Below are 25,740 nucleotides of genomic sequence, written 5' to 3' on the forward strand. Positions count from 1 at the left end.
AACTCTGAACCGTGCCTCACCTGACAGTGGCCATCGTCTGACCCTTTCCTACCCTATCCCTGAACTTGGCTTTGATTACGAATTTGACCTTCACCGTGTCACTGACCATGACCTCCATATTCATCCTGACCTTAACTTGATCTCAAACTTAACTTTGGCCGTAAAACTTCCTTCACACTGATTTTGACCTTGAATGTGATTTTTATAACTATGACCTTTCTCACCTTGATCCTTCACCTGCTACAGACTTTTCCCTGACCTGGACACTCAACCTCACTTTGATTCTGATCCTCTTCACTCTGCTCTGATCATACTTCCTACTGACAATGACTGTGACCTTGAAAGATTTAGATCTTGACTTTCACCCTGAACTCTATCCTTAACTAAATCTCATCTGAACTTCGCCAGGGACAGGACCAAGATAGAGTAATGTCTGGGATCAGTATCAAGGCTATGATAAAGGCCAACGTAAGGGCAAGAGACGCTGCAAGGGTGAAGTCCAGTTCCAAGGTGAGAGGGGGGCTGAACTGAGAGTGAAGCTAGATTGAGGGAGGAATAGAGTCAGGCTCAAGGTCAGGATGAGGGTGAAAGGAAGAGTGAGGGCAAAGATAGGGGTCAGGGCAAAGACCAGGACCAGGTTTAGGGCAGGATGAAAGGATCAGTATTATGGCCAAGGCCACGCCCAAGACAAAGGACAGTGCCAAAGAGAAAGTCAGTTGTAGGGGAGGAACAGTGAGGGTCAGTGCCAGGAAAAACACTAATGGTAAGGAGGACAGTTAGGGTCAGAGCTAGGGCCAGGATCAAGTTGAAGATCAATGGTAGGAAGAGGGTCTGTTGAGGGTTTGGAACAGGGAAAAGCCAATGATAGAAATAGGGAGTGTCAGGGTCAGAGCCAGGAAGAAGTCCAATGGTAGGGAGTGGGATAGTGAGGTGGGGAGAGGGACAATGAGGCCTTGGGTTAGGAAGAAGGCCAATGACAGAGAAAGGGACAATGAAGGCCAGGGTCAGGACTAGAGTGAATGGCAGTATAGAGGGTGGGCAAGAGTTGGGGCAGGGATAAGTTGATGGTCACTGAGAAGCAGGGAGAACTATTTGGGGAGGAATCCTTCCAAAGGGAATAAGTAGGCCTAGCCACCTGGAACTGAAGTACGCGGCAGCAGTTCCGCTGGGTACACAGCACTTAATTAACGGCCCGGAAGTGCAGACGGGCGGGCGACGCAGCGCGTGCAGGCCGGAAGTGCGGCTGGGGTGGGTGGGGTTTAGGTGAGCGGGGGACGGAAGCGGGGCGGTCGGGTCGCCGCCGGCGGCGCGGAGGAGGGCGGCGGCCGGTGCCCGGCGGGCGTGGCCGGGAAGTCCGGCGGCGGGATGGTGACGCAGCTGGGGCTGCCCGAGCTGCTGCACGTCTTCTCCTTCCTGGAGGCGCGAGACCTGCTGCGCGCCGTGCAGGTGAACAAGGTACGGCGCGCTGAGCTGAGGCGAGAGCGGGACGCGCGCACCCGAGGTTGGCTCGGGGAGCGTTTTCCTTCCGGTTCCCGGCTTGCCCGAAATACCCTTCCAGAAACTTTCTTCCTCCGGGGTTGTGCCTTACCCGCTCCCGGTGCACGGCACGCCCCTCTTCTCCCCAGGGCAGCTCCTCTGCCTGTGGTCTCCCGTGGCCCTCGCTTGTCCCCTGTCGTTTCCTTCATGACTGCGCCCGTGGCACCCGTGTTGAGAAAATTGATGTCACCTGCCCTCCACGCACTACCACCCCGCGTCCCCTCTCGGGGGCCCGGCACAGCTGTAGTTAAGTGGGTCTCAGTATGATGCATTTGTGTAATGTCTGGTTTTCTCTGCTAGACGCATTCCTGCGAGGGAGTCTGTCTTTTTCAACACTGTCTCTAGCACCTAGTGTATGCCCTGACATTTAGTGTCCCCTCAATAATTTAACTAAAGGGTTCACAAGCATCCTGATTTGAATGCCAGCATTTTTTTTGCTTTATTGGACTTTATTTTTAGTTTCAGTCTTCAAATTAAAAACACGTTTGTTTATTTGCACAAAAAAGGCATTAATACTGTTCATCCCACTCTTGTTAACTTTAGCCAAAGACTTCTGGGCTGCATTTTGCTATTTTTCTTTTCAGTCTTCAAATCTTTAAACTTAGTGTAAGCTGTTGCTCATACAAACTCATCTGGTAACTTTAGTTTCTTGGATAGAGGGTTTGACAATGAAGCTGAATATTCTAGAGACTTCAAATATTTCAATAGGTCATTACTTAATACTTTTGGCATGTAATCAGATATCAGACCATAGCAAACATAATCCTCTTCCATGTCACTAGAAACCTGGTGATCAGAGAAAACGCACCTGACTGTAATGCTGCCATAGCTGGATCAACGTTTTTTCCCTCCAGCCACTTTAATGTCTTCTCTTTGCTATACTTGTGATATTTTTTGTTGTCTATTTCTTTTTTCTCTGTTACATGGTAAAGTAACTTGTCAAGGTTTGGAAGTTTCAGGAACAAGATAAGATTTGGAAATACCTCATACACTATAACTTGATCTAGGGGCCGAAACTTTCCCTCTTTATCAGCCTGTATAAGGTAGTGGAAGAGCGGAAATAGAGGGTCCATAGAAGTGGCAAAGTGGAGAAGACCTCCTGATTGAACTGATTGAGTTGTAAACCAAGAATGGTGTTTTTCCTTGAAAACTGATGTTAAACAGCTGTGCTGTGGGAGACACAAATTTAACAAGTAAATGGCTCCTTCCCCTGAACATGGGTTACAAACAATTTTACAGACATAAGGCCACATTTAGTCTTTGAGGCATCTGGTATTCTGGAACCAGGAACATGTGCTGCTGGATGTGACTCCCCTCTCCCACTAGTCCCAGCCTACCCTACCATAAATGGCAGGAGGAGGGTCTGATCTGGGTGGTGCAGCCCATGAAGGGACTGGCAGAGCTGGGGAGGCACCTGTGGGACTACCCCACACTTGTGTTCTTTTGTTGTTGTTGTTGTTGTTACTGGGTTTGAACTCAAGGGCTTTCATTTCCTAGGCAGGCACTCTACCACTTGAGCCACTCCACCAGCCCCAACACTTGTGTTCTGTTTTTAAATTTGCCATGTCAAGGTTCTTCCAATTACCAGTGCAAGGCCCCAGCTGGGGAAGGAGTGGCAGAGGCTCTTACCTCTCCTCTGTGTTTCTCTGCCAATGGTAGGTGCTAGGTGTTCATTGTATGCCTTAGGACTCCAAGGCCATAATTGTAATTTTAAGTATATCTAGTAAAACATTGGGTTATCACCTCCACTTTTACTGATAAGGAAACAGTATTACACAGTGGTTTGTCTAAGGTGACCCACATTGTCACACACTGGGCAGTTTTCACAGAAGTAGTCTATGGGAAACTTAGGGGCAGAGTTTGAAAAGAGATGCCTTCCACCCTTTGGTAGCACCAACATTTCATTGTCTTAGTTTACCATAGGTAAAATTAAGTCAGTAATCTCTACCTCGTGATGTCATTGTGAAGGCTGGAATCTAATAGACGGATCCTCAGAGGTGGATGGCATTTATTTTGTAGGGCATGTTACATATTATAATTCTCCATTGGGAAAATAAGATTTCAGTTGGGGTTTGAACTAGAAACTATAGAAAAGGAAATGTGCAGATCTTTGTTTTGTTTAATTTTGCAAAATAAAAACTTTACATTACTACTAGCCAAAAGATGGAAGTCATTTGGGCTCCAGAATCCAGGGTGGCAAGCTAGAGAGGTCAGGAAGCAGGCCTGGACCTGAGATAGGTGTGGTACCCTGACCCCCATTCCATGTGGGGACCATCCTGACTTTCAGAGGGAAGATACTTTGGAGAAAGAAGTTTGTAAGAGCAGGGCCCGCATAGTATCCTTGCCTGTAGTCTGTTCCCATTTTTACCACTTTGGCATCTCTGGGACATTTCCTTGGTCAGTGCCTTAATTTACTCCATTGATGCAACCCTCATCTAAAGTCTCCTCTGATCTCCTTTCCAGTCCTTCCTGCTCATAGCAGCCAGAGCCATCTTCCTAACATGGTTTGACCCTTTACTCCCCTGTTCAAAGTTCTCAAGTAGTTTCTCATTTTTTTTTTCCATGAAGACTTCAGGAAGCTGGTCTCAGCCAAATGCCAGCTCCTTTTTCCATTTCATCCCCACCAGAACCTCATGTTCTAATTAAGGTAAATTACTCACCCATCTTTTCCACACTTGAATCATGTTTGGACAGCTGTTCTGTTTCTCCCTGCAATGCTTTGGTGGTTCTCTTAGAGAATAGCTACTCACCCTTTGAAACTTGATACATAGTTACTACTCTAGCCTGTGGCTCCCTACCCACCACCCCCTCGAGTCCCTCCTTACTCTCATTGTTTTTATGTCCAAATACATCTCCGATTCGACAGAGTGCATTTTCTGGAATGCAGAGACAGGGTCTGCTTTAGCTCTTTGTCCCTTCCACAGGTTGGCAAGTGAGGTGCTATTGACTGACTCACTTCTTTCCTTCCTTTTATAGGTGTGGAATGAGGTTTCAAGGACCAAGGAACTGTGGAGGTGAGTGAAGAGCCAAAGCTGATCCTGCACAGGAGAGATGGAGGTGCTGAGTAAGCATTCTGGGCATTGTCTGCATTTCTGGCTCTGTTGAGTGTGTAGAAAGAATTATTCTAGGACCTCACCACCAGAAAACTTCTCTTTGCTTAGGGATATAGAATAGAATGGAGGATTGATATAAAGTATGCTTACCAACTCAGGGCCAGAAATATATAGTGAAAGAATACAGGTGGCTGGCAGAAGACAAATCAGAAATATGACTATAGCTTTTTTTTTGAGACAGGATCTCACTGTGTTCAGGATGGCCTTAAACTTGCTGTATAGTCCAGGCTGGCTTCAAACTCACAATTCTGCTTTAGCCTCCTAGAGTGCTGAGATTACAGGTATGTAATCACATCTCAGTAACTGCACAAATTACTGTTTTGGTTTTTTTTTTTTTTCTGGTACTGGGGTTTGAACTCAGGCCCTACATCTTTCATCACTCTACCAGCTCTTTTTTTGTGATGGGTTTTTCCGAGATAGGGTCTCTCAAACTATTTGCCTGGGCTGACTTCGAACCAGGATCCTCCTGATCTCTTCTCCTGAGTAGCTAGGATTACAGGCATGAGCCACCAGTGCCTGGCTTCACATTACTTTTAATTCAGCTTTGGTTTAATGACACAGCAATATAAGTATGCATGAAGTATGCATGAAGGTGAAAATTGAAAACATTTTAATTATTAAATGTCTAAACTTTTCTTTCTATTCCATTTCTTCTTTGGAACCTAACTTCTTTTGTGCAAAAATATAACTATCAGAAGCTGGAAAAAGAAAAAAAGAACTATCAGATTTCTTACCTCTTGCAGAATACAGTACAGCCTTGACTTTCAACTAGGAGTTTACTTAATTTTAGTCACTCATAATGAAAAACACTGTTCATGCATGATGGTTCTTCAGAACATGGAGGGAATTTTTGTTTCATTTTTAGGATCATTAAACCTTGAGATATTTGGGAATTTATTAAGGCCAATCTTACTTAGTTTTTAGTATTATAAAACACTTTTCTATTTGTTGGGTTTTTTTTATTGCTAATATTAATTAGAAAAATAGTCTTAGGATTTTTATTTTGTTTTTGGGATTTTTGAGGGAGGTTTTACTATGTAGCTCAGACTGCCTTAAACTCATGCTCCTACTCCTTCCTGAGTTCTGGGATTACAAGGTATGTACACCATACCCAGTTTATAAATCTCTTTTCATGGCATACAATGTATAAAGATGTAATTTTTGACAAGAACAACACAAAGGAGGGAGGAAATAGACTCATGTAGGAGATGTTTTATATACTACTGAAATTAAAGGTTGTAGTAAAACTGGATTGTTGTAAATTAAGATTTAAATTGTAATCTCTAAGGCAACCGCTATAAGCATGGTGGAACAACAGTATGGTAGAAGAGCCAGGGTAGTTCATGCCTGTAATCCTAGCTACTCAGGAGGCAGAGATCAGGAGGATTGTGGTTTGAAGCTAGTCCCAGGCAAATAGTTCGAGAGACCTTATCTCGAAAAAAATTGACTGGTGGAGTGGCTCATGCAGCAAGAATACCTGCCTAGCAAGTATGAGCCCTGAGTTCAAACCCTAGTGCTGCTCTTTCCAGCCAGCACCAAGCGATGAGCATCTCTTGGGACAAGTGGCACAAGCACCACGAGACTGGGGGCAAGAGAAAGCCCTGTCACAAGAAGCAGAAATGTGAGCTAGGACACTCTGCTGCCAACACTAAGATTGGCCCTTGACGTATACGTATAGTCTGAGTTTGAGGCGGCAACAAGAAGTACTGTGCACTGAGGATGAATATGGGGAACTTATCCTGGAGCTCTCAGTGTTGCACTCACAAAACAAGGATCATTGATATTGTCTGTAGTGCATCCAATAACGAGCTGGTCTGCACAAAGACCCTGGTGAAGAACTGCACTGTGCTCATGGACAGCACACCATACCGACCATGGTTCGAGTCCCTCTGTGCACTGCCTCTGGCCGCAAGAAAGGGGCCAAGCTGACCCCTGAGGAGGAAGAGGTTTTAAAAGAATGATCAAGGAAAATTCAAAAGAAATAACAAAGGAAGGAAAAAGAGTGCCAATATCAGCAGTCTTCTGGAGGAGCAGTTCCAGCAGGGCAAACTTCTTGCCTATATTTCATCCAGACCAGACCATTGTGGCAGAGCAGATGGCTATGTACAGAGAGCAAGGAGCTGGGAATTCTATCTGAGGAAGAGCAACGTTGGGAAAGGCAAATAAGTTGTCCACTATGCTTAGCTCATGCAATAAAGCTTATGTTTATTGTTCTAAAACAAACAACAAAAAACCCTAGTGCTGCCAAAAAAAAAAAAGGTAGAAGAAATGACAAAGGAATTAAAATAGTACACTAGAAAATATTTAACACAAGAAGGCAGTAATGAGGGAATAGAGGGGAAAAATGCTTAAGTCCTAGTAAATAAATAGCAAAATGATATGTATATCTGCTCTTGCCAGTAACTACATTAAACACACATGAATTATGTAGTCTAATAAAAAGGCAAAGACTGGGGTGGGGACATGGCTCAAGTGATGGAGTGACTGTCTTGCCGTGAATTCTATCCCCAGAACTGCCAAAAAGAAGAGGCAAAGATTGACAGTGGGCAATGAAAAATGCTTTCTGCATGAGACATACTTTATTTTGTTTGTTTGTTTGTGGTACTGGGGATCAAACTGAGGGTCTCATGCATGCTAGATAAGAACTTACCACTGAGTTACATCCCCAGCCCTGAGACAAATTTAGATTCAAAGACAGATTGACAGTAAAAGAATAGAAAAAGATATACCATGCAAATAATAACCAAAAGACAGCTGAATTGCTATACCAATATCAGACAAAATGGACTTTGAGACAAAACAATGTCAGTACAGACAAAGGTGTTGTATAATGATAAATGGGTTAGTCTAATAAGATATGTCAGTGACATGTGCCTTTTGCAGCACAGCAACAAATACATGAAGGGGTGACCAAGTTGAGAGAGAAATAGATCAGCAACAAGAATTGGAGACTTCACAGAAAGTAGGCTTGTGAATCCCAGTTGTTTAACCTGTGTACCCTCAAGTGTACAGTAGTGATGATACTCTACTTCTCAGGGTTACTGTGAAGGTTCTTTGGATGTACAGAAGAGCACTTCATGCCTGACACATAGCACTCATTCAGTGTTATTGTCCTCATTTACAGGAGAGGAAGTTGAAGCCTAGGTAGACAAATGAGTTACCCAAGGTTTCTAAGCCAGCAAATGGAAAAGCCAGGATTCAAAACTAGATCTTTTGGCTCCAAAATCTGTGACTGCTGTTTCCTGTCTGGGTTTGTGGGTTTGTTCTTCAGGCAGTTGTGTCTGAGACGCTGGTCCTCCTGCAAAGCCTCCCAGATGGTTTTGAGCACACAGACGTGGAAGCAGTACTATCTCTGCCGGTCTGAGCTGGAGTTCCGAGTGGAATCTGGGCGCCCAGAAGACTTCACCTGCAAAGCTATTGATGGGCACACAGGTATGAGGTGGGGAGTGTGGTAGCTGTGCCTCACCCCAACCCATTCCCTGGTCAGGTCTCACGGAATTTAACATTTCAGCCAATGACTTGGAAAGTGCTACTTGATGAGTAAGTATCCTGCTGGTTTCTCTATCACTTGTGTTATACATTTGATCCTCACAACAACCCTGTTAGTTCACAGTAGACAGAAACAGAAACCAAGAAAATGGGGAGTAGTTTAAGGTCTCATGGTGTGTGGGTGACGGTCCTGAGAGTAGAACCCAGTTGTAACTAACTCTGAAGGCCTAGCTCTTGTCTTTGTTGTGTCCTGAGTAAGCACATACTGTGTTCTTGAGACAGAAAAAGAGTAATTAATGGTTTTCCTGCCAACCCTTTTCACCAAGCAGAGTGTCCACATCCCAGGCCCTTTCTGTCTGTGTTCTGTTACAGGACAGATAGATCAGCTGGCTTACATCTCAACCAATGAGTACCGGTTTGATGGAAGGGAGAAGTCTGTGGTTTGCACCGTGTCCACTGACTGTACTGTGCGTGCCTGGGATTTGCGTGAGGTGAGCTGGCCCCTGGGAGAGGAAAGCAAGGATGAAATTGCTTGGATCCTTACTGTGTTCTTAGTCTTAGCCATGCCCATTGTCTTGTATAATCTTATTTATTAATTTTGGAAAACTTCTGAGGTAGGAAGTGGCAGCCCCATTTTGCAGATGAGAACGCTGAGGCCACAGGAGGCTCAAGTCACTGTGCCAGGTTACATTGGTAACAAGTGAGGGGTTGTACTCACGTTTGAAGCTTGAGCATGACCAGTCTCATGTGACACATTCTCAGCCTCCTGCTGTGTGCTGGGCATCTTAGCTGCTGTGCCTGTTCTCACACTGTTGTTGCCAGCATTATTGGATTTTGATCTTGAACCACTCAGTCATGTGCTCTTCCACATGGTGCTGGCCCACTAGCAATTTTGCCAAGACTATTAGACCTTTTAGTCATTGCCATGTGCAGACCTGGACAATTGATAAACATTTAAAAATTTTATCAATGTATTTGTTGTATGGGGGGATTCTTGTGACAATTATAAATAAGCTTATATTGTACATTGGTTATATTACCTTCACCTTTTCTCCCCCTCTACCCTCTCCCTGCCCCACTTAAAGCTATTGTAAGAGGTTTCTTTGTTCTGGTTCATATAAGAATATGAAGTCCATCAACTGTATGATAAGCATTTTAAATTTCATTAGTGCTTATAATTAAAAAGTTTTGTTTTCATATCAGTTTTCTCATTGCAGCAGCCAAGCAAGACATTCATTATTATCATCCTAACTTTACAGAAGTATAAACTGATGAGCTGTGGGCCTGGGACCACACACAGTTGGAACCAAATCTCCTTTAATGGGCATTTTCCTGGAATCTGTACATCACTTTGCATTTTTAGGCACCTTTAGTGGCTAAAAATTTTTATTTTTATTTTTTGTGGTGTGGGGGACTAAACCCAGGGCTTTGCACATGTTAGGCAAGTCCCCCTCTTCTGAGCTACATCCCCAGGCCTAGTGCCTTACTTTATATGTAATCTCTTGATAAGTGGGTGCTCATCCCTCAGGTTTGCTGGAAGTGACAATTTCCTTCCAAGTGAACTTAGTATACAAGAGAGCCATGGCCGGTGAGAAGAGGGACCACAGACCAGGACTAATCAGTGCATCAGGAGACCTTGCTGAGCCCAGGTCCTGGCTTAACCTTGATTCATTGTGGGAAAGAGACCTGCCTGCGGGTTGTGGACATGTGGCTACAGGTAGGCTTGGGCTCAGGGACCCTTGGGTAGCAAGACCTGAGGGCTGGGGCCATTCATAGTTGGCAGAACGAAAAGATTTTAACAGACCTTCAAATAGATTGAACACAGTTCTTTGGGCCAGAGGCCAGCACAGTTTTTCTTTCAAGAGCTAGTCAGTAACTATTTTAGGTTTCATAGGCCACAGTCTGTCATAACTACTAACTCTGTGGTTGTAGCACTAAAGCATCATAGACAATACATAAACAAATGAGAGTAGCTGTAGTATAATAAAATCTGTATTTATGAACACTGAAATATGAATTCCACATTATTTTCAGATGTCATGAAATATTCTTCTGAATTTTTTTTAAGCCAAATAATCTAACAATAGGCAATGGACTAGATTTGGCTGCAGGCCATATGTGCTGGACTCTGTCCAGTCTGGGATATCTGGGAACCAGAGGTTGTTCATGCTGTTCTTCTGGCTTCTCAACCACAATACCTTTCATGGGCAAATCCTCAACCTTTTGTTTTGTGGTTTTTTTTGGTGGCCCTGGGGTTTGAACTCAGGGTCTTCCTTGTACTTGCTAGGCAGGTATTCTTGCCACTTGAGCCACACTCCCAGCAAAAGCTTTAGTTATTTTTCAGGTAGGATTGGCCTCATGCTACAATCCTCCTTCCTATGCCTCAGCAGCTGGTACCACAGGAATGCACCACCATACCTAGCTTTTTACTGATTGAGATGGGTCTCAATAATTTTTTACTTGGACTGGCCTCAAACCATGATCCTCCTGTCTCTGCCTCCCCTGTAGCTGGGATTATAGGCATGAGTCACTATGCCTGGCTTCAACCTTATTTTCTTTTTAAAAACATTTAGTCATATGCTATGGCCTGAATGTTTTCATGCCCTCCAAGATTTGTGTTGAAACTTAATCCCCAGTGCCACAAATTGGGAGGTGTACCCTTGGGGTGGTGATCATGTGGGCTCTGCCCTCATGTGTGGGATTTAGGTGTCCTTATAAAAGGTCTCGATAGAGAGAGTTGGCTTCTCTCCTCCTTTCCACCTTCTGCCGTGTAAGGACAAACCACTCCATCTCCTTTTGATGATGCATAAAGGAGATTTCGCCAGACAATTGAACCTACCAGTACCTTGATTTTGGATTTCTTAGCTCCAGAAATGTGAGGAAATACTTTCTGCTCTTTTCAAATTACCCAATCTCAGGCATTTTGTTATAAGCAGCACAGATGACTAAGACAGCTGGAATCATAGTGTGTAACCTTTTTGTTTTTTTTTTTTTTTTTTTTTTTTTTTTTCATTTTTCTTTTATTATTCATATGTGCATACAAGGCTTGGTTCATTTCTCCCCCCTGCCCCCACCTCCTCCCTTACCACCCACTCCACCCCCTCCCGCTCCCCCCCTCAATACCCAGCAGAAACTATTTTGCCCTTATCTCTAATTTTGTTGTAGAGAGAGTATAAGCAATAATAGGAAGGAACAAGGGGTTTTGCTGGTTGAGATAAGGATAGCTATACAGAGCATTGACTCACATTGATTTCCTGTGCGTGGGTGTTACCTTCTAGGTTAATTCTTTTTGATCTAACCTTTTCTCTAGTTCCTGGTCCCCTTTTCCTATTGGCCTCAGTTGCTTTAAGGTATCTGCTTTAGTTTCTCTGCATTAAGGGCAACAAATGCTAGCTAGTTTTTTAGGTGTCTTACCTATCCTCACCCCTCCCTTGTGTGCTCTCGCTTTTATCATGTGCTCATAGTCCAATCCCCTTGTTGTGTTTGCCCTTGATCTAATGTCCACATATGAGGGAGAACATACGATTTTTGGTCTTTTGAGCCAGGCTAACCTCACTCAGAATGATGTTCTCCAATTCCATCCATTTACCAGCGAATGATAACATTTCGTTCTTCTTCATGGCTGCATAAAATTCCATTGTGTATAGATACCACATTTTCTTAATCCATTCGTCAGTGCTGGGACATCTTGGCTGTTTCCATAACTTGGCTATTGTGAATAGTGCCGCAATAAACATGGATGTGCAGGTGCCTCTGGAGTAACAGTCTTTTGGGTATATCCCCAAGAGTGGTATTGCTGGATCAAATGGTAGATCGATGTCCATCTTTTTAAGTAGCCTCCAAATTTTTTTCCAGAGTGGTTGTACTAGTCTACATTCCCACCAACAGTGTAAAAGGGTTCCTTTTTCCCCGCATCCTCGCCAACACCTGTTGTTGGTGGTGTTGCTGATGATGGCTATTCTAACAGGGGTGAGGTGGAATCTTAGTGTGGTTTTAATTTGCATTTCCTTTATTGCTAGAGATGGTGAGCATTTTTTCATGTGTTTTCTGGCCATTTGAATTTCTTCTTTTGAGAAAGTTCTGTTTAGTTCACATGCCCATTTCTTTATTGGTTCATTAGTTTTGGGAGAATTTAGTTTTTTAAGTTCCCTGTATATTCTGGTTATCAGTCCTTTGTCTGATGTATAATTGGCAAATATTTTCTCCCACTCTGTGGGTGTTCTCTTCAGTTTAGAGACCATTTCTTTTGATGAACAGAAGCTTTTTGGTTTTATGAGGTCCCATTTATCTATGCTATCTCTTAGTTGCTGTGCTGCTGGGGTTTCATTGAGAAAGTTCTTACCTATACCTACTAACTCCAGAGTATTTCCTACTCTTTCTTGTATCAACTTAAGAGTTTGGGGTCTGATATTCAGATCCTTGATCCATTTTGAGTTAATCTTGGTATAGGGTGATATACATGGATCTAGTTTCAGTTTTTTGCAGACTGCTAACCAGTTTTCCCAGCAGTTTTTGTTGAAGAGGCTGCTATTTCTCCATCGTATATTTTTAGCTCCTTTGTCAAAGATAAGTTGCTCATAGTTGTGTGGCTTCATATCTGGATCCTCTATTCTGTTCCACTGGTCTTCCTGTCTGTTTTTGTGCCAGTACCATGCTGTTTTTATTGTTACTGCTTTGTAATATAGTTTGAAGTCAGGTATTGTGATACCTCCTGCATTGTTCTTTTGACTGAGTATTGCCTTGGCTATTCGTGGCCTCTTGTGTTTCCATATAAATTTAACAGTAGATTTTTCAATCTCTTTAATGAATGTCATTGGAATTTTGATGGGAATTGCATTAAACATGTAGATTACTTTGGGGAGTATCGACATTTTTACTATGTTGATTCTACCAATCCATGAGCATGGGAGATCTCTCCACTTTCTATAGTCTTCCTCAATCTCTTTCTTCAGAAGTGTATAGTTTTCCTTGTAGAGGTCTTTCACATCTTTTGTTAGGTTTACACCTAGGTATTTGATTTTTTTTGAGGCTATTGTAAATGGAATTGTTTCCATACATTCTTTTTCCGTTTGCTCATTGTTAGTGTATAGAAATGCTAATGATTTTTCTATGTTGATTTTATATCCTGCTACTTTGCTATAGCTATTGATGATGTCTAGAAGCTTCTGAGTAGAGTTTTTTGGGTCTTTAAGGTATAGGATCATGTCGTCTGCAAATAGGGATATTTTGACAGTTTCTTTACCTATTTGTATTCCTTTTATTCCTTCTTCTTGCCTAATTGCTCTGGCTAGGAATTCCAGTACTATGTTGAATAGGAGTGGAGATAGTGGGCATCCTTGTCTGGTTCCTGATTTTAGAGGGAACGGTTTTAATTTTTCTCCGTTAAGTATAATGCTGGCTGTAGGTTTGTCATATATAGCTTTTATAATGTTGAGGAACTTTCCTTCTATTCCTAGTTTTCTTAGAGCTTTTATCATGAAATGATGTTGGATCTTATCAAAGGCTTTTTCTGCATCTATTGAGATGATCAAGTGGTTTTTGTCTTTGCTTCTGTTAATGTGGTTTATTACGTTTATTGATTTTCGTATGTTGAACCACCCCTGCATCCCTGGGGTGAAGCCTACCTGGTCGTGGTGGATAATCTTTTTGATGTGTTGCTGAATTTGATTTGCCATTATTTTGTTGAGGATTTTTGCATCAATGTTCATTAAGGAGATTGGCCTATAGTTCTCCTTTTTGGAGGTGTCTTTGCCTGGTTTTGGGATAAGTGTAATAGTGGCTTCATAAAATGTGTTTGGCAGTTTTCCTTCCCTTTCTATTTCATGGAACAGTTTAAGGAGGGTTGGTATCAGTTCTTCTTTAAAGGTCTGATAGAATTCAGCAGAGAATCCATCAGGTCCTGGACTTTTCTTTTTGGGGAGACTCTTGATTGCTGCTTCAATTTCATTTTGTGTTATAGGTCTATTGAGGTGATTAATTTCCTCTTGGTTCAGTTTTGGATGATCATATGTATCTAGAAATCTGTCCATTTCTTTTAGATTTTCAAATTTATTTGAATATAGGTTCTCAAAGTAGTCTCTGATGATTTCCTGGACTTCCATGGTGTTTGTTGTTATCTCCCCTTTTGCATTCCTGATTCTACTAATTTGGGTTTTTTTCTCTCCTCATTTTAGTCAGGTTTGCCAGGGGTCTATCGATCTTGTTCATTTTTTCAAAGAACCAACTTTTTGTTTCATTAATTCTTTGTATGGTTTTTTTCGTTTCTATTTCGTTGATTTCAGCTCTTATTTTTATTATTTCTCTCCTTCTATTTGTTTTGGGATTTGCTTGTTCTTGTTTTTCTAGGAGTTTGAGATGTATCATTAGGTCATTGATTTGGGATCTTTCAATCTTTTTAATATAGGCACTCATGGCTATAAACTTTCCTCTCAAGACTGCCTTAGCTGTGTCCCATAGGTTCCGGTAGGTTGTGTTTTCATTTTCATTGACTTCTAGGAACTTTATAATTTCCTCTTTTATTGCATCGATGATCCATTCTTCATTAAGTAATGAGTTATTTAGTTTCCAGCTGTTTGCATGTTTTTTGTCTTTACTTTTGTTGTTGAGTTCTACTTTTACTGCATTGTGGTCAGATAGTATGCATGGTATTATTTCTATTTTCTTATATTTGCTGAGGCTTGCTTTGTGCCCTAGGATATGATCTATTTTGGAGAAGGTTCCATGGGCTGCTGAGAAGAATGTATATTGTGTAGAGGTTGGATGAAATGTTCTGTAGACATCTACTAGGTCCACTTGATCTATTGCATATTTTAGATCTTGGATTTCTTTATTGAGTTTTTGTTTGGATGACCTATCTATTGATGATAATGGAGTGTTAAAGTCTCCCACAACCACTGTGTTGGCGTTTATATATGCTTTTAGGTCTTTTAGGGTATGTTTGATGACATTGGGTGCGTACAGATTGATGATTATTATTTCCTTTTGGTCTATTTCCCCTTTTATTAGTATGGAATGTCCTTCTTTGTCTCGTTTGATCAATGTAGGTTTGAAGTCTACTTTGTCAGAGATAAGTATTGCTACTCCTGCTTGTTTTCGGGGGCCATTGGCTTGGTAAATCTTCTTCCAGCCTTTCATCCTAAGCATATGCTTATTTCTGTCGGTGAGATGAGTCTCCTGTAAGCAACAAATTGTTGGATCTTCTTTTTTAATCCATTTTGTCAAACGGTGTCTTTTGATGGGTGAATTAAGTCCATTAACATTAAGTGTTAGTACTGATAGGTATGTGGTGATTCCTGCCATTTAGTTATCTTAGTTGTTTGAAGGTTTGATTGTGTGTACCTAACTTGATGTTACTCTCTACTGTCTTGCTTTTTCTTATCCTGTGGTTTGGTGCTGCCTGCCTTTTCATGGTTAAGTTGGGTGTCACTTTCTGTGTGCAGGATCCCTTGCAGAATCTTTTGTAATGGTGGCTTTGTGGTCACATATTGTTTTAGTTTCTGCTTATCATGGAAGACTTTTATTGCTCCATCTATTTTGAATTATAGCTTTGCTAGGTAGAGTATCCTGGGGTTGAAGTTATTTTCATTCAGTGCCCGGAAGATCTCACCCCACGCTCTTCTTGCTTTTAATGTTTCTGTTGAGAAGTCTGCTGTGATTTTGATGGGTTTACCTTTGTATGTTACTTGTTTTTTCTCTCTTACAGCCTTCAATATTCTTTCCTTAGTTTCTGAACTTGTTGTTTTAATGATGATATGTCGTGGAGTAGTTCTGTTTTGATCTGGTCTGTTTGGTGTCCTGGAGGCCTCTTGCATTTGTATGGGAATATCTTTCTCTAGATTTGGGAAATTTTCCGTTATTATTTTGTTGAATATATTACGCATTCCCTTCGCTTGCACCTCTTCTCCTTCTTCGATGCCCATGATTCTCAAGTTTGGTCTTTTGATGGAGTCGGTGAGTTCTTGCATTTTCTTTTCACAGGTCTTGAGTTGTTTAATTAATAGTTCTTCGGTTTTTCCTTTAATTACCATTTCATCTTCAAGTTCTGAGATTCTGTCTTCTGTTTGTTCTATTCTGCTGGATTGGCCTTCCGTTTTGTTTTGCAGTTCTGTTTCGTTCTTTTTTCTGAGGTTTTCCATATCCTGGCTGTTTTCTTCTTTATTGTTGTCTATTTTTGTCCTGAGTTCATTTATCCATTTATGCATTGTGTTCTCTCTTTCACTTTGGTGTTTATACAGTGCTTCTATGGTTTCCTTTATTTCTTCTTTTGCTTTTTCAAATTCTCTATTTTTATTGTCTTGGAATTTGTTGAGTGTCTCCTGTACATTTTGGTTGACCCTATCCAGTATCATCTCTATAAAATTCTCATTGAGTACCTGTAGTATGTCTTCTTTTAAATTATTCTTGTATGCTTCATTGGGTCCTTTGGCATAGTTCATCTTCATTTTGTTGGAGTCTGGCTCTGAGTTTCTGTTCTCTTCATTCCCCTCTGGTTCCTGTACTAATTTTTTGCTGTGGGGAAACTGGTTTCCTTGTTTTTTCTGTCTTCCTGTCACTGTCCTTGGTGTTGTTACTGTCCCTGTACTGTGTGTAATTAAGTATTTTCTAGCTTGTAATAATAACAATGGTAATATTGAGAATGGAAGAGTGAGCTGGGATGGAAAGCAAGAAGTTAAAGAAAAGGGGAAAACAAATATACAGACAGGAGGGAGAAAGCAGAACAAGGTATCAGACAAGAGAGTTTCAAAGGTATAAACAGGGAGTGTTAGTGTACTAATCGACAGTAAGCTGAACAGACAATAGAGAGACAGAGGATTGAAAATCAAAGATAAAAAAAATAAAAAATAAGTATATGAAAGTAATATCTATTTATAAAAATGAATTAAAATAAAATGGAAAATAGGAAATTAAAAAAAAAAAAATCCAAAAAACTTCCAAGTTTATATGCAATGCAATTTCAGTCTTAATAATTTGGATGTCCGTCTTAATCTCCAGTCCTGGAGTTGGTGCCTCAGATGTTGTTCTGTAGTTGTCTCATCAAAGGGGATGCATAAAGTAGAACAAAACTACACTCACACACACACAGAAGAAAAAAAAAAAAAAGCCCCACCAAGTGTCCCCAGTTCAAATGCAATACAGTTTCAGTAAGTTTTTCGGCTTGCAGGTGTAATTCGGTTGTTCTCTCATCAAAGGTAGGGAGAAAAAGAAAAAAAAGCGTCTGGAGACAGTTCTGAGAGTGGTATCTGCAACTGTGGTTTGCCTGCCTGCTGCTCTCAGCCTGTAGCTGGAGGCGTTATTTATGCAGATCTCTGGGGTGAGCTTAGCACTCACCTGGTCCCACAGGCTTTGTTTGCTCAGAGTTCTCCTGTGCGGTGGCCTCTGCTACAGCCTTTCCCCTTTCCAAGCACTGGGAAAGGTGCCACTGCCCTGCGTTGTCAGGCCTGCGTGTTTATTTACAGTTCACGTGGGAAGTGGGTCTTCCCTCCTCTCACAAGCGTCCCCGCTCCTGGTTGCTGGGCGCGCTCCGCTCCCGCCAGAGCCTCTCCGGCCCGCCCGGCTTGTTTATTTACAGTCCCGGGAAGGATTCCCTTACCCCAATCTTCAGCGCTCAGGGCGCCCCACCCTCTTTCCAGCGTGTCTTAACTGTTCTTATTGCTTAGTACTCAGTTTCTCTTTTTTTCCCGGGTGGAGGTCAGTCTGTCCAGGGGGCTATGCTGCTCTGGCCCAGGCTTGTCTGTGGGGCTACCGTGGTACCGCGAAGCTTACCTCGTCCGCGTCTTCCCAAGCCGTATGGGCGCCGGCCACTGGCGGCCCCGGGGGCCTCCTTGGTTCTCCGTTTAACGTGAAGTGGAGATTCTCTGCGCCGGCTGGAGATGTGGAGGGGTCAAAGTTATGCCTTTTCTCGGTGATTATGCCTGCAAAGTGTGTCTCCAGCGTCTCTCCAAGATTTCACTATAGGAGGCTCGCTTTCTGCTTCCTACCTCTAGTCGCCATCTTGGAATTCTCCGTGTGTAACCTTTTTGAATTGGCTTGTTCCATTTAGCAGTATGCAGTTAAGGTTCTTCTGTGTCTTTTTGTGGCTCCTGTCTTTTTAATGCTGAGTAATACTCCATGGTGCAGATGTGTCAGTTCATTTACTGTTAAAGGACGTGTGGGTGCTTCAACATTTGGCAATTATAAATAAAGTTGCTTTCAACATTTGTGTGCAGGGCTTTTTTGGATCTAAGTTTTCAACTCATTTAGGTAAATACTAAGAAGTGTGATTGCTGGATTGTGTGGTAAGCATATAGATCCAGTGAAAACATCAGGGGTTGCCTGGAGTTAGGTGAGGGTGAACAGGTGGAGGGTAGCGGATCATGAGGGCAGTGAGACTGTTCTCTATGATACTGTAACATGACACTATGTATGCAAAACCTAGAAAATACACAACACCAAGAGTAATGTAAACTATGAAATTTTGTAAATGGTGGTTCACTGTTAGTTCATTAGTTATAATAAACATAAGTAGGAGAAATGCAGAGAGAGGAGGCAGGGATGCACAGGTACTGTACTTACCACTCAGTTTTTCTGTAAGCCTAAAACTGCTCTAAAAAAGTCAGTTAACTTAAAGATTTAAGAGTCAATTCAAATTAAAGACAAAAAATGTATATTTTAATACATATATATAAATATGTAATTATGTATTTTGGTAGGACTGGGCTTTGCACTTGCAGAATAGGTGCTGTATGGCTTGAGTCACACCTCTAGTTCATTTTGCTCTGGTTATTTTGGAGTTGGGGGTCTCCAGAACTATTTACCTGGACTGGCCTCAAACTGTGATCCTTTGGATCTCAGCTTCCCAAGTAGCTAGGATTACACATGTGAGCCACCTGTCCCCAGGAAGGCAAACATTCTTATAAACATTTGAACAATAAATGTGTCTAAAGTAAAACTGATAGCCTCTGCCTCTCCTTCCCAGTCCTTCAAATTAATGGTACAGTATTAACCATTTGATTTGCACCCTGTTTTATTATACAAATTAATTTAATAAGTGCTTGGTCACTTGAGAATATTTAATTTTAAAACTAAGATCATCTTGTATGCACTTGTGTAGGTTGCTTACCACTTTCCTGTATTGATGGACATTCCTTCTTGTGAACTCTTAGTCTCTAGGCAGACACTGTTACCACTTGAGCCACTCCACCAGCCCTCAGTCCTTATCTATATAGCATTGATGTACCGTAATCTGTTTGGGCCTCTCTCTGTTGAACATTTAGGAGTCTTGCCGCTTTTGTTATTATACAGGTGCACACACATGCACCTGCTTTAAGCTCTGTAATGCTTATACATGCACACTTAGAGCTTTGGATATGTTTTGTTATATTTATTGACCATTTATTGACCCACATTTTTTTAGTGTGGGTGGGGGCTGGTTTCTGTATCTACTCTTTATCAGTGTGTACTTTCTAGAGGGAGTGATAACAGCAGACCCCTGTGCCTGGGGAGAGAATTACCTCCATTTCTCAGCAGAAGAAACGGAAGTTCAGGAAGACGAAGCAACTTACTAAGAGTCAGACCACCTAGTGTAGGCTCTGACCCCTACTGTTAGCAGCTGTACTCTGTAGTCAGCGAGAATTACTTGGGGTTTGCTGCTTAACTGGCAAAGACTTCGCAATAAAATTGAATTGAATTTATATGGTCATAATGTTTTCTTTTTTTGAGAAAGGATCTTGCATGTAGCCCAGGCTGACTTTGAACTTACAATCCTCCTTCCTCAGCCTCCTGACTGCTGGGATAGCAGGTGTGCTTCCCTATGCCTGGCTAAATTTTTTTTTTGTTTTATGACTTCTCTGTATTGGTTTAGAAGGCCTTAGCCTCCTTTATCCCAATATGAAGCTCTTTTTTCCCATATTTTCTTATATTAAAATTTTATTTTTTGTTGTCAAATTGTGCAACCTTCTTCAGTGCTCACAGCACACAGGTAAGATAGCTGGACAATGGTTAGAGGCTGGAGTTCACTCTGGCACAGGTGCACCATTAGAGGTCCCCAGAGAAGTGTTTGCCATAAGTCCATTACCATGCTGTATTTATTATTATTATTATTATTATTTTTATGTCAGAAGGATAATGTGCCCACGTTGTAACAAGGTTTGAGGGTGGCACATGTCACACAGAGGCACGAAACACTCAGTCATGTTTATGAGTCAAATCTATTTTTTATTTTTGGTATTTATAAGAATTCCTTTTCCTGTGTGAATGGAAGCATAGGGATTTGATTAGTATCTTCAAAGCCGGTAGTCATCTGTTCCAGCATAACTATCGAACAAACCTTTACTGACTTAATATCTTGTTTTATGTTTCTGTTTTCCATCTCCATTTGGGCCTGTATTTGAACTTTCTGTTTCGTTCACCTGAATGGCTGTTGTGCTTGCACTGGGTCAGTTTGAATACAATAGCCTTGTAAAAGTTTGAGTGTCTAGTAGGGTAGGTTGTCTTCACAATTGTTTTTTCAAATTTTCTTCACATGACCAGATTTAATGGCGCACACCTTTAATTGCAGCTACTTTGGAGGCTGAGACTAGAGAATCACTTGAAGTTCAAATCTGGCCTGAGCCACATAGTGAGGTCTGTATCCCAAAAAATAAAAATTTCTGCCATGTGCCGGTGGCTCATGCCTGTAATCCTAGCTACCCAGGAGCCAGAGATAAGGAGGATCACAGTTCAAAGCCAGCCAGGGCAAATAGTTCATGAGACCCTATCTTGAAAAAAAAAAATCACACACACAAAAAAAAGAGCTGGTGGAGTGGCTGAAGGTGTAGGCCCTGAGTTCAAACTACAGTAGCATAAAAAATAAAAATTTCTTTACATTCTTCTCATGAACTTTGGAACTTTTTTTTTTTGAGCTCCTTTTCCATAATCTGAAATTTAAAAAAAAAATAGTACAGAAATAACTGGTCTGGTGAAATGCCTGTAATTCCAGCTACTTGGGAGGCAGAGATAGGACTGGGGTTCAAGGTCAGGCTGGGCAAAAATTAGCAAGACCCCCATCTCAACAGTCAAGGCTGATGTAGCAAATCTGTAATCCCAGCTATGTGGGTGAAAGGTTGGAGGATCGAAGCCCAAGAGTGACTCAGTCATAAAGCCTGAGACCCTGTGTGAAAGATAACAAAGGAAAAAGGGCTGGGCTATGGCTCAAGTGGTAGAGTGCCTGCCTAGCAAGAGTGAGGCCCAGAGTTCAAAACCCAGTACTGCCTCCCCACCCCCCCCCAAATAAATAACGTAGGTTTAAAGCATTGCTGAAAGACAATAAATTTGCTGTGGGCGGCCCAGGCCTTTGTCTCCGATGATTGATCTTTATCAGCTTTTACAAAAAAAGCTCTCCCATAGAGAGGGCTCTCCTGTTTTCTGTGTTGGGATTACAGATGTGCACCACCACACCTGACTTTTACCTGCTCTTAAATCTCACTTTGCTAGAAAAGGTATCATTCCTTATACATTTTCAAATATGTTGCCTTAAAACTGCCCACTGTTGCTATGATTTTCTCATCTTTCAGGCTAGTGTGTGGTCTTTTTCACTAGTGTGTCAGTCTTTTTATATACCTAGTAGGGTTCAGTTTGCCAATTTATTTAAAACTTTTGATGTATACCTATGAATATTTTTCCTCATTTTTAACTTATTTACTGAGAAGGAATAATTGTAAGTATTTTATGGGATGCAATATAATTTTTAAAATTTTTAATTTTTAAGAAATAACTTTTGATAAATGAACCTATGGCTTTGCGTGTTTTAGGCATGTGCTCTACCACCTGAGCTGCGCCTCCAGCCCTTTGCTTTAGATTATTTCTCAGATAGGGCCTTGTGGTTTTGCCCAGGGCTGCCCTCAGACTATCATCTTCCCACTTATGCCTCCCATGAAGGTGGGATTACAGGTGTACAACACTAAGCCCCACTTATTTGTTGAAATAGGTCACTCTTGCTATCTTCTTACCTGGGCAGGCCTCAAACTGCAGTCTTTCCAATCTGCCTCCCAAAGTAGTTGAGATTATGAACCACTGTGCCTGGCCTTAACATTTGACAATGTTTGTACATTATTATTTGACAAATATTATTTGTACATTATTATACAGTAATTTGATAGGAGTATACAGTGTAATGATGAAATCAGGGTTACTAGACTTTCCATCTCCTGAAACATTTATCCTTTATGTTGGAAACCTTCTGGCTCCTTCTGGTTATTGTGAAATTTAAATTGTATACTGTAGTGACGTTAGTGTGCTATGAAGCACCAGAACTAATTCCTACTAATGACCATATTATTGGTAATCTGTTACATAAAATTTCTCTGTCCTTTCTCCCTACTCTTTCTGTGATTCCTGTTAAGACTCTCTTTCACGAGATGGAGTTTTTTTTTTTTTTTTTTTTTGGGACAGGGTGATGCTATGTAGTCCAGGTTGGCCTCAAACTCGAGATCCTCTTGCCTCTGCCTTCAAAATGCTGGGGTTACAGGTGTGTATTACCTGCCTAGCTTGAGAAGGACTTCGATAGCTTCCACTGATAATTGAGAGCATACTATCTTGACCTTTTTTTTTTAACCTAGCTTGTTTTCACTTACCATTTGTTGCTGCAAATGATAGCACAGCATTCTCTTTTTTGGTGAGTAACATTTCTATAGTGTGTATATATCACATTTTTATCCATGCATCTATCTACGGACACCTTGGTTGATTCTATATCTTCAGTGATGCGAACAGTGCTGCAGTAATCATGGGAATACTGGACCTCTTTGAAATAATGATTTCATTGTTTTTTGCATATGTATCCAGTAATGGAGTTGCTGGGAGTTCTATTTCTAGTTTTTTGTTGTTTTTTTTTTTTTTTTTTTTTTAGGAACTTCCACACTATTTTCATAATGGTCAATATTAATTCACACTCCTCCGAATAGTGTATGGGAGCTTCTCTTTTTCCATATCGTCATTAGCATTTATTATTTTTCTCAAATTATTCTTTTTTTTTTTTTTAAGTAGTATTGTAAAACTGATGTGAGTATGATCTTTAGAGGACAAGACCACCAACCAATACATGCAGATTTTGTGGACAGAAAGTACTTTTGACATTCAGTTTTACTATATAGAAACAATGAATCTTTTTTTTTTTTTGCAAGAGGTAAGTAAAAGCTTCTATTTGATTCTTCTAGAGGGGAAAAGTAGTTGAAAGTAGGTGTTCATTTTGCAGTCATCATCTGGATGATTTCTTCATAGGTGACTTGTCTCATCTCTGTCTCCTGTGATCATTTTCTGCCTCTTCACCTGTTGGTTTTTCTGTTAAGTTGTCATGACGTGACGTAGTTTTGCATCCTTGTCAAGACTGGAATGTTTCGCGAAGGGTCTCCTCATCAGTGTCTTTCACTTTTCTAGCCTTCACAGTGAGGAATTCAGGAAGGCCAGTGGTGGCGTTTCCATGAGCATCCGCTTCATTGATCTTACCTGCAATTCGACTGCCCTGGGGTTTTGACCCAGTGACCTCAAGACCGTACCAGCTTCCTCTGCTGTGACGGTGCCATCACCATCTTTATGGAATAGGGGAGAAGGCTTCCTTGAACTCGGCAGTCTGTTCCTCGGTAGCTGGTCAGCCATGGTGCGATGACAGAGGAAGGTCAGGGAGTGAGTGCGGCTGCACCAGCGCAGGGGCTGTGACCAGGGGGTGCATCTGCCGCTGCAGCCGGCACCTTTGTGCGCCTGCCTGCTGCTTCCCTGCTGCCCCGCTGAAAGCGCACCGCGTCCACCCGACTCCCAGCACCCTTGTCTCGCTAAGTCCTCACAGGTACTTCATTGTGCTTTGATTGCATTTCCCTTATAATTAGTGATATCGAGCAGTTTTCATTTACCTTTGACCATTTGTACATCTTCTTTTGAGAAATCTGTTCAGGTCATTTGCCTATTTTTGCAATCATTATTTGAGTCTTGCCCCCAGCTAAAGTGAGATGGTTTGTTCTTTTGCTGTAGAGTTGTTTGAGCTGCTTATATGTTCGGGATATTAATCTCTTGTTGGCTGAATTATTGACAGATATTTTGTCCATTCTGCAAATTGGGTCCTCATCTGTTGTTTCCTTTACTATGCAGAAGCTTCTTAGTTTGATGTACTCACATTTGTGTAGTTTTCTTTTCTTGTTTGTGCTTTTGGGGTGTTACAAAAAATTCTTCACTTATGCCATTGTCTTTAATTCTCCTCCCCTCTTTTCTCCTAATCTTTTCATAGTTCTAGGTCTGTGATCCATTTTCAGTTGATCATCGTGTATAGTAAGAGGTAGGGATTTAGTTTCATTTTTTTCTGCATTATATTTAATTTTCCCAAAGCCATTTTGTTGATGAGACTTGTTTCTCCAATTTATGTTCTTGCTGCCTTTGTTGGAAATGAGGTATTAATTTCTGGATTTTCCATTGTGTTCTATTGGTGTGTGACAGTTTTTATGCCAGTACCATGCTGCTTTGGTTACTGAATTTTTGTTATTGTGGCTCTGGCTTTGTTCTTCTATTCAGAACTGCCTTAGCTGTTCATGATCTTTGGTGGTTATACATCAATTATATAGTGTGGTTTTTTTTCTTCCGTTTTTGTGAAGAATCTCATCGATACTTCGATGGGGATCACATTGAATTCTAAATCACTTTGGGTAGTATAGACATTTTAATAATATGAATTCTTCCAATCCGTGAAAATATCTTTCCATTTTTAGTGATTCCTCTTCAATTCCTTTCATCAGAGTTACAGACAGAAAGATAGACAGACACCCACACACCCCACCAATTTGTTTTCGAGACAGTGTCTCCCTGTGTAGATCAGGCTAGCATTAAACTCACAATTCTCCTGCCTCTGCCTCTTGAGTGCTGAGATTACAGGTATGCACCACCACACTTGGTTTATTGTTTTGTAATTTTTATTGTAGAGATCTTTCACTTCCTTGGTTAAATTTATTTATATATTTTATTTATTTATTTATTTATTTTGGTGGTACTGGGGTTTAAACTCAGGGCTTCATGCTTACTAGGCAGGCACTCTACTACTTGAGCCTCTTCACCAGCCCTCCTTAGTTAAATTCCTGAATTATTTCGGTATTGATTCTGAATGGAACTCCTTTCTTAATTTCTCTATCAACAAGTTCATTTATCAGTGTACAAAAATGCTTCCCTTTTTTGTACATTGATTTTTGTATCTTACAACTTAATTGAATTTGCTTATCAATTTTAAGAGATTTTTGGTGGAGTCTGTAGGTTTTTCTCTATATAAAATTATGTCATCAGCAAATCGTCTGATCTCTTCCTTTCCAGCTTGGATTTCTTTCTTTCTCTTGTTTCATTGCTTTGGCTGAGACGTCCAATACTACAGTTAAAAAAAAAAAGTGGTGAAAGAAGGCATACAACCTTATGTTATTCCAGATCTTAGAGGAAACCCTTTCTGCTTTTCTCTGTTCAGAATGATGTTGGCTACAGGGTTGTCATATATAACCTTTATTGTGTAGAAGTATGTTCCTTCTATGCCTAATTTGTTGAGAATTTTTATAATGGATGTTAAATACTATTTCAGGCTTTTTCTTCATTGATTGAGATGATCATAACACTTTCGTTCTTCCTT

At 41.2% G+C, this 25,740-nt stretch overlaps 1 protein-coding gene, 2 non-coding genes and 2 pseudogenes across 6 annotated transcripts in view; 2 read left to right on the forward strand and 3 right to left on the reverse strand.

Moving 5' to 3' along the window:
• The first annotated feature begins 1,276 nt into the window (after window positions 1-1,276).
• Window positions 1,277-25,740, forward strand: part of LOC109676391 (F-box/WD repeat-containing protein 12-like) — a 37,619-nt gene continuing 13,155 nt past the window's right edge. The window contains exons 1-5 of one of the 4 annotated variants that reach the window (XM_074052320.1): window positions 1,345-1,455; window positions 4,513-4,600; window positions 4,831-4,930; window positions 7,921-8,081; window positions 8,511-8,629. In XM_074052320.1, coding sequence (XP_073908421.1) covers window positions 7,964-8,081; window positions 8,511-8,629 — 237 coding nt within the window. In that variant the 5' untranslated portion in view covers window positions 1,345-1,455; window positions 4,513-4,600; window positions 4,831-4,930; window positions 7,921-7,963. Of the gene's footprint in view, window positions 1,456-4,512; window positions 4,601-4,830; window positions 4,931-7,920; window positions 8,082-8,510; window positions 8,630-25,740 lie in introns of all 4 variants that reach the window. The other 3 variants (XM_074052318.1, XM_074052317.1, XM_074052319.1) reach the window with 3 other exon arrangements.
• Window positions 2,070-4,388, reverse strand: LOC109676390 (ribonuclease H2 subunit B pseudogene; annotated as a pseudogene).
• On the forward strand, window positions 4,938-7,901 carry LOC141415533 (small ribosomal subunit protein eS8 pseudogene; annotated as a pseudogene).
• LOC141415984 (small nucleolar RNA SNORA42/SNORA80 family) lies at window positions 20,059-20,195 on the reverse strand. The gene has a single exon (XR_012440923.1). It is a non-coding gene; the product is annotated as a small nucleolar RNA SNORA42/SNORA80 family (small nucleolar RNA).
• Window positions 20,228-20,327, reverse strand: LOC141416046 (small nucleolar RNA U13). Its single transcript, XR_012440972.1, has one exon. It is a non-coding gene; the product is annotated as a small nucleolar RNA U13 (small nucleolar RNA).

This window comes from Castor canadensis, chromosome 13 (assembly GCF_047511655.1).
Source record: "Castor canadensis chromosome 13, mCasCan1.hap1v2, whole genome shotgun sequence".
NCBI classification, from domain to species: domain Eukaryota; kingdom Metazoa; phylum Chordata; class Mammalia; order Rodentia; family Castoridae; genus Castor; species Castor canadensis.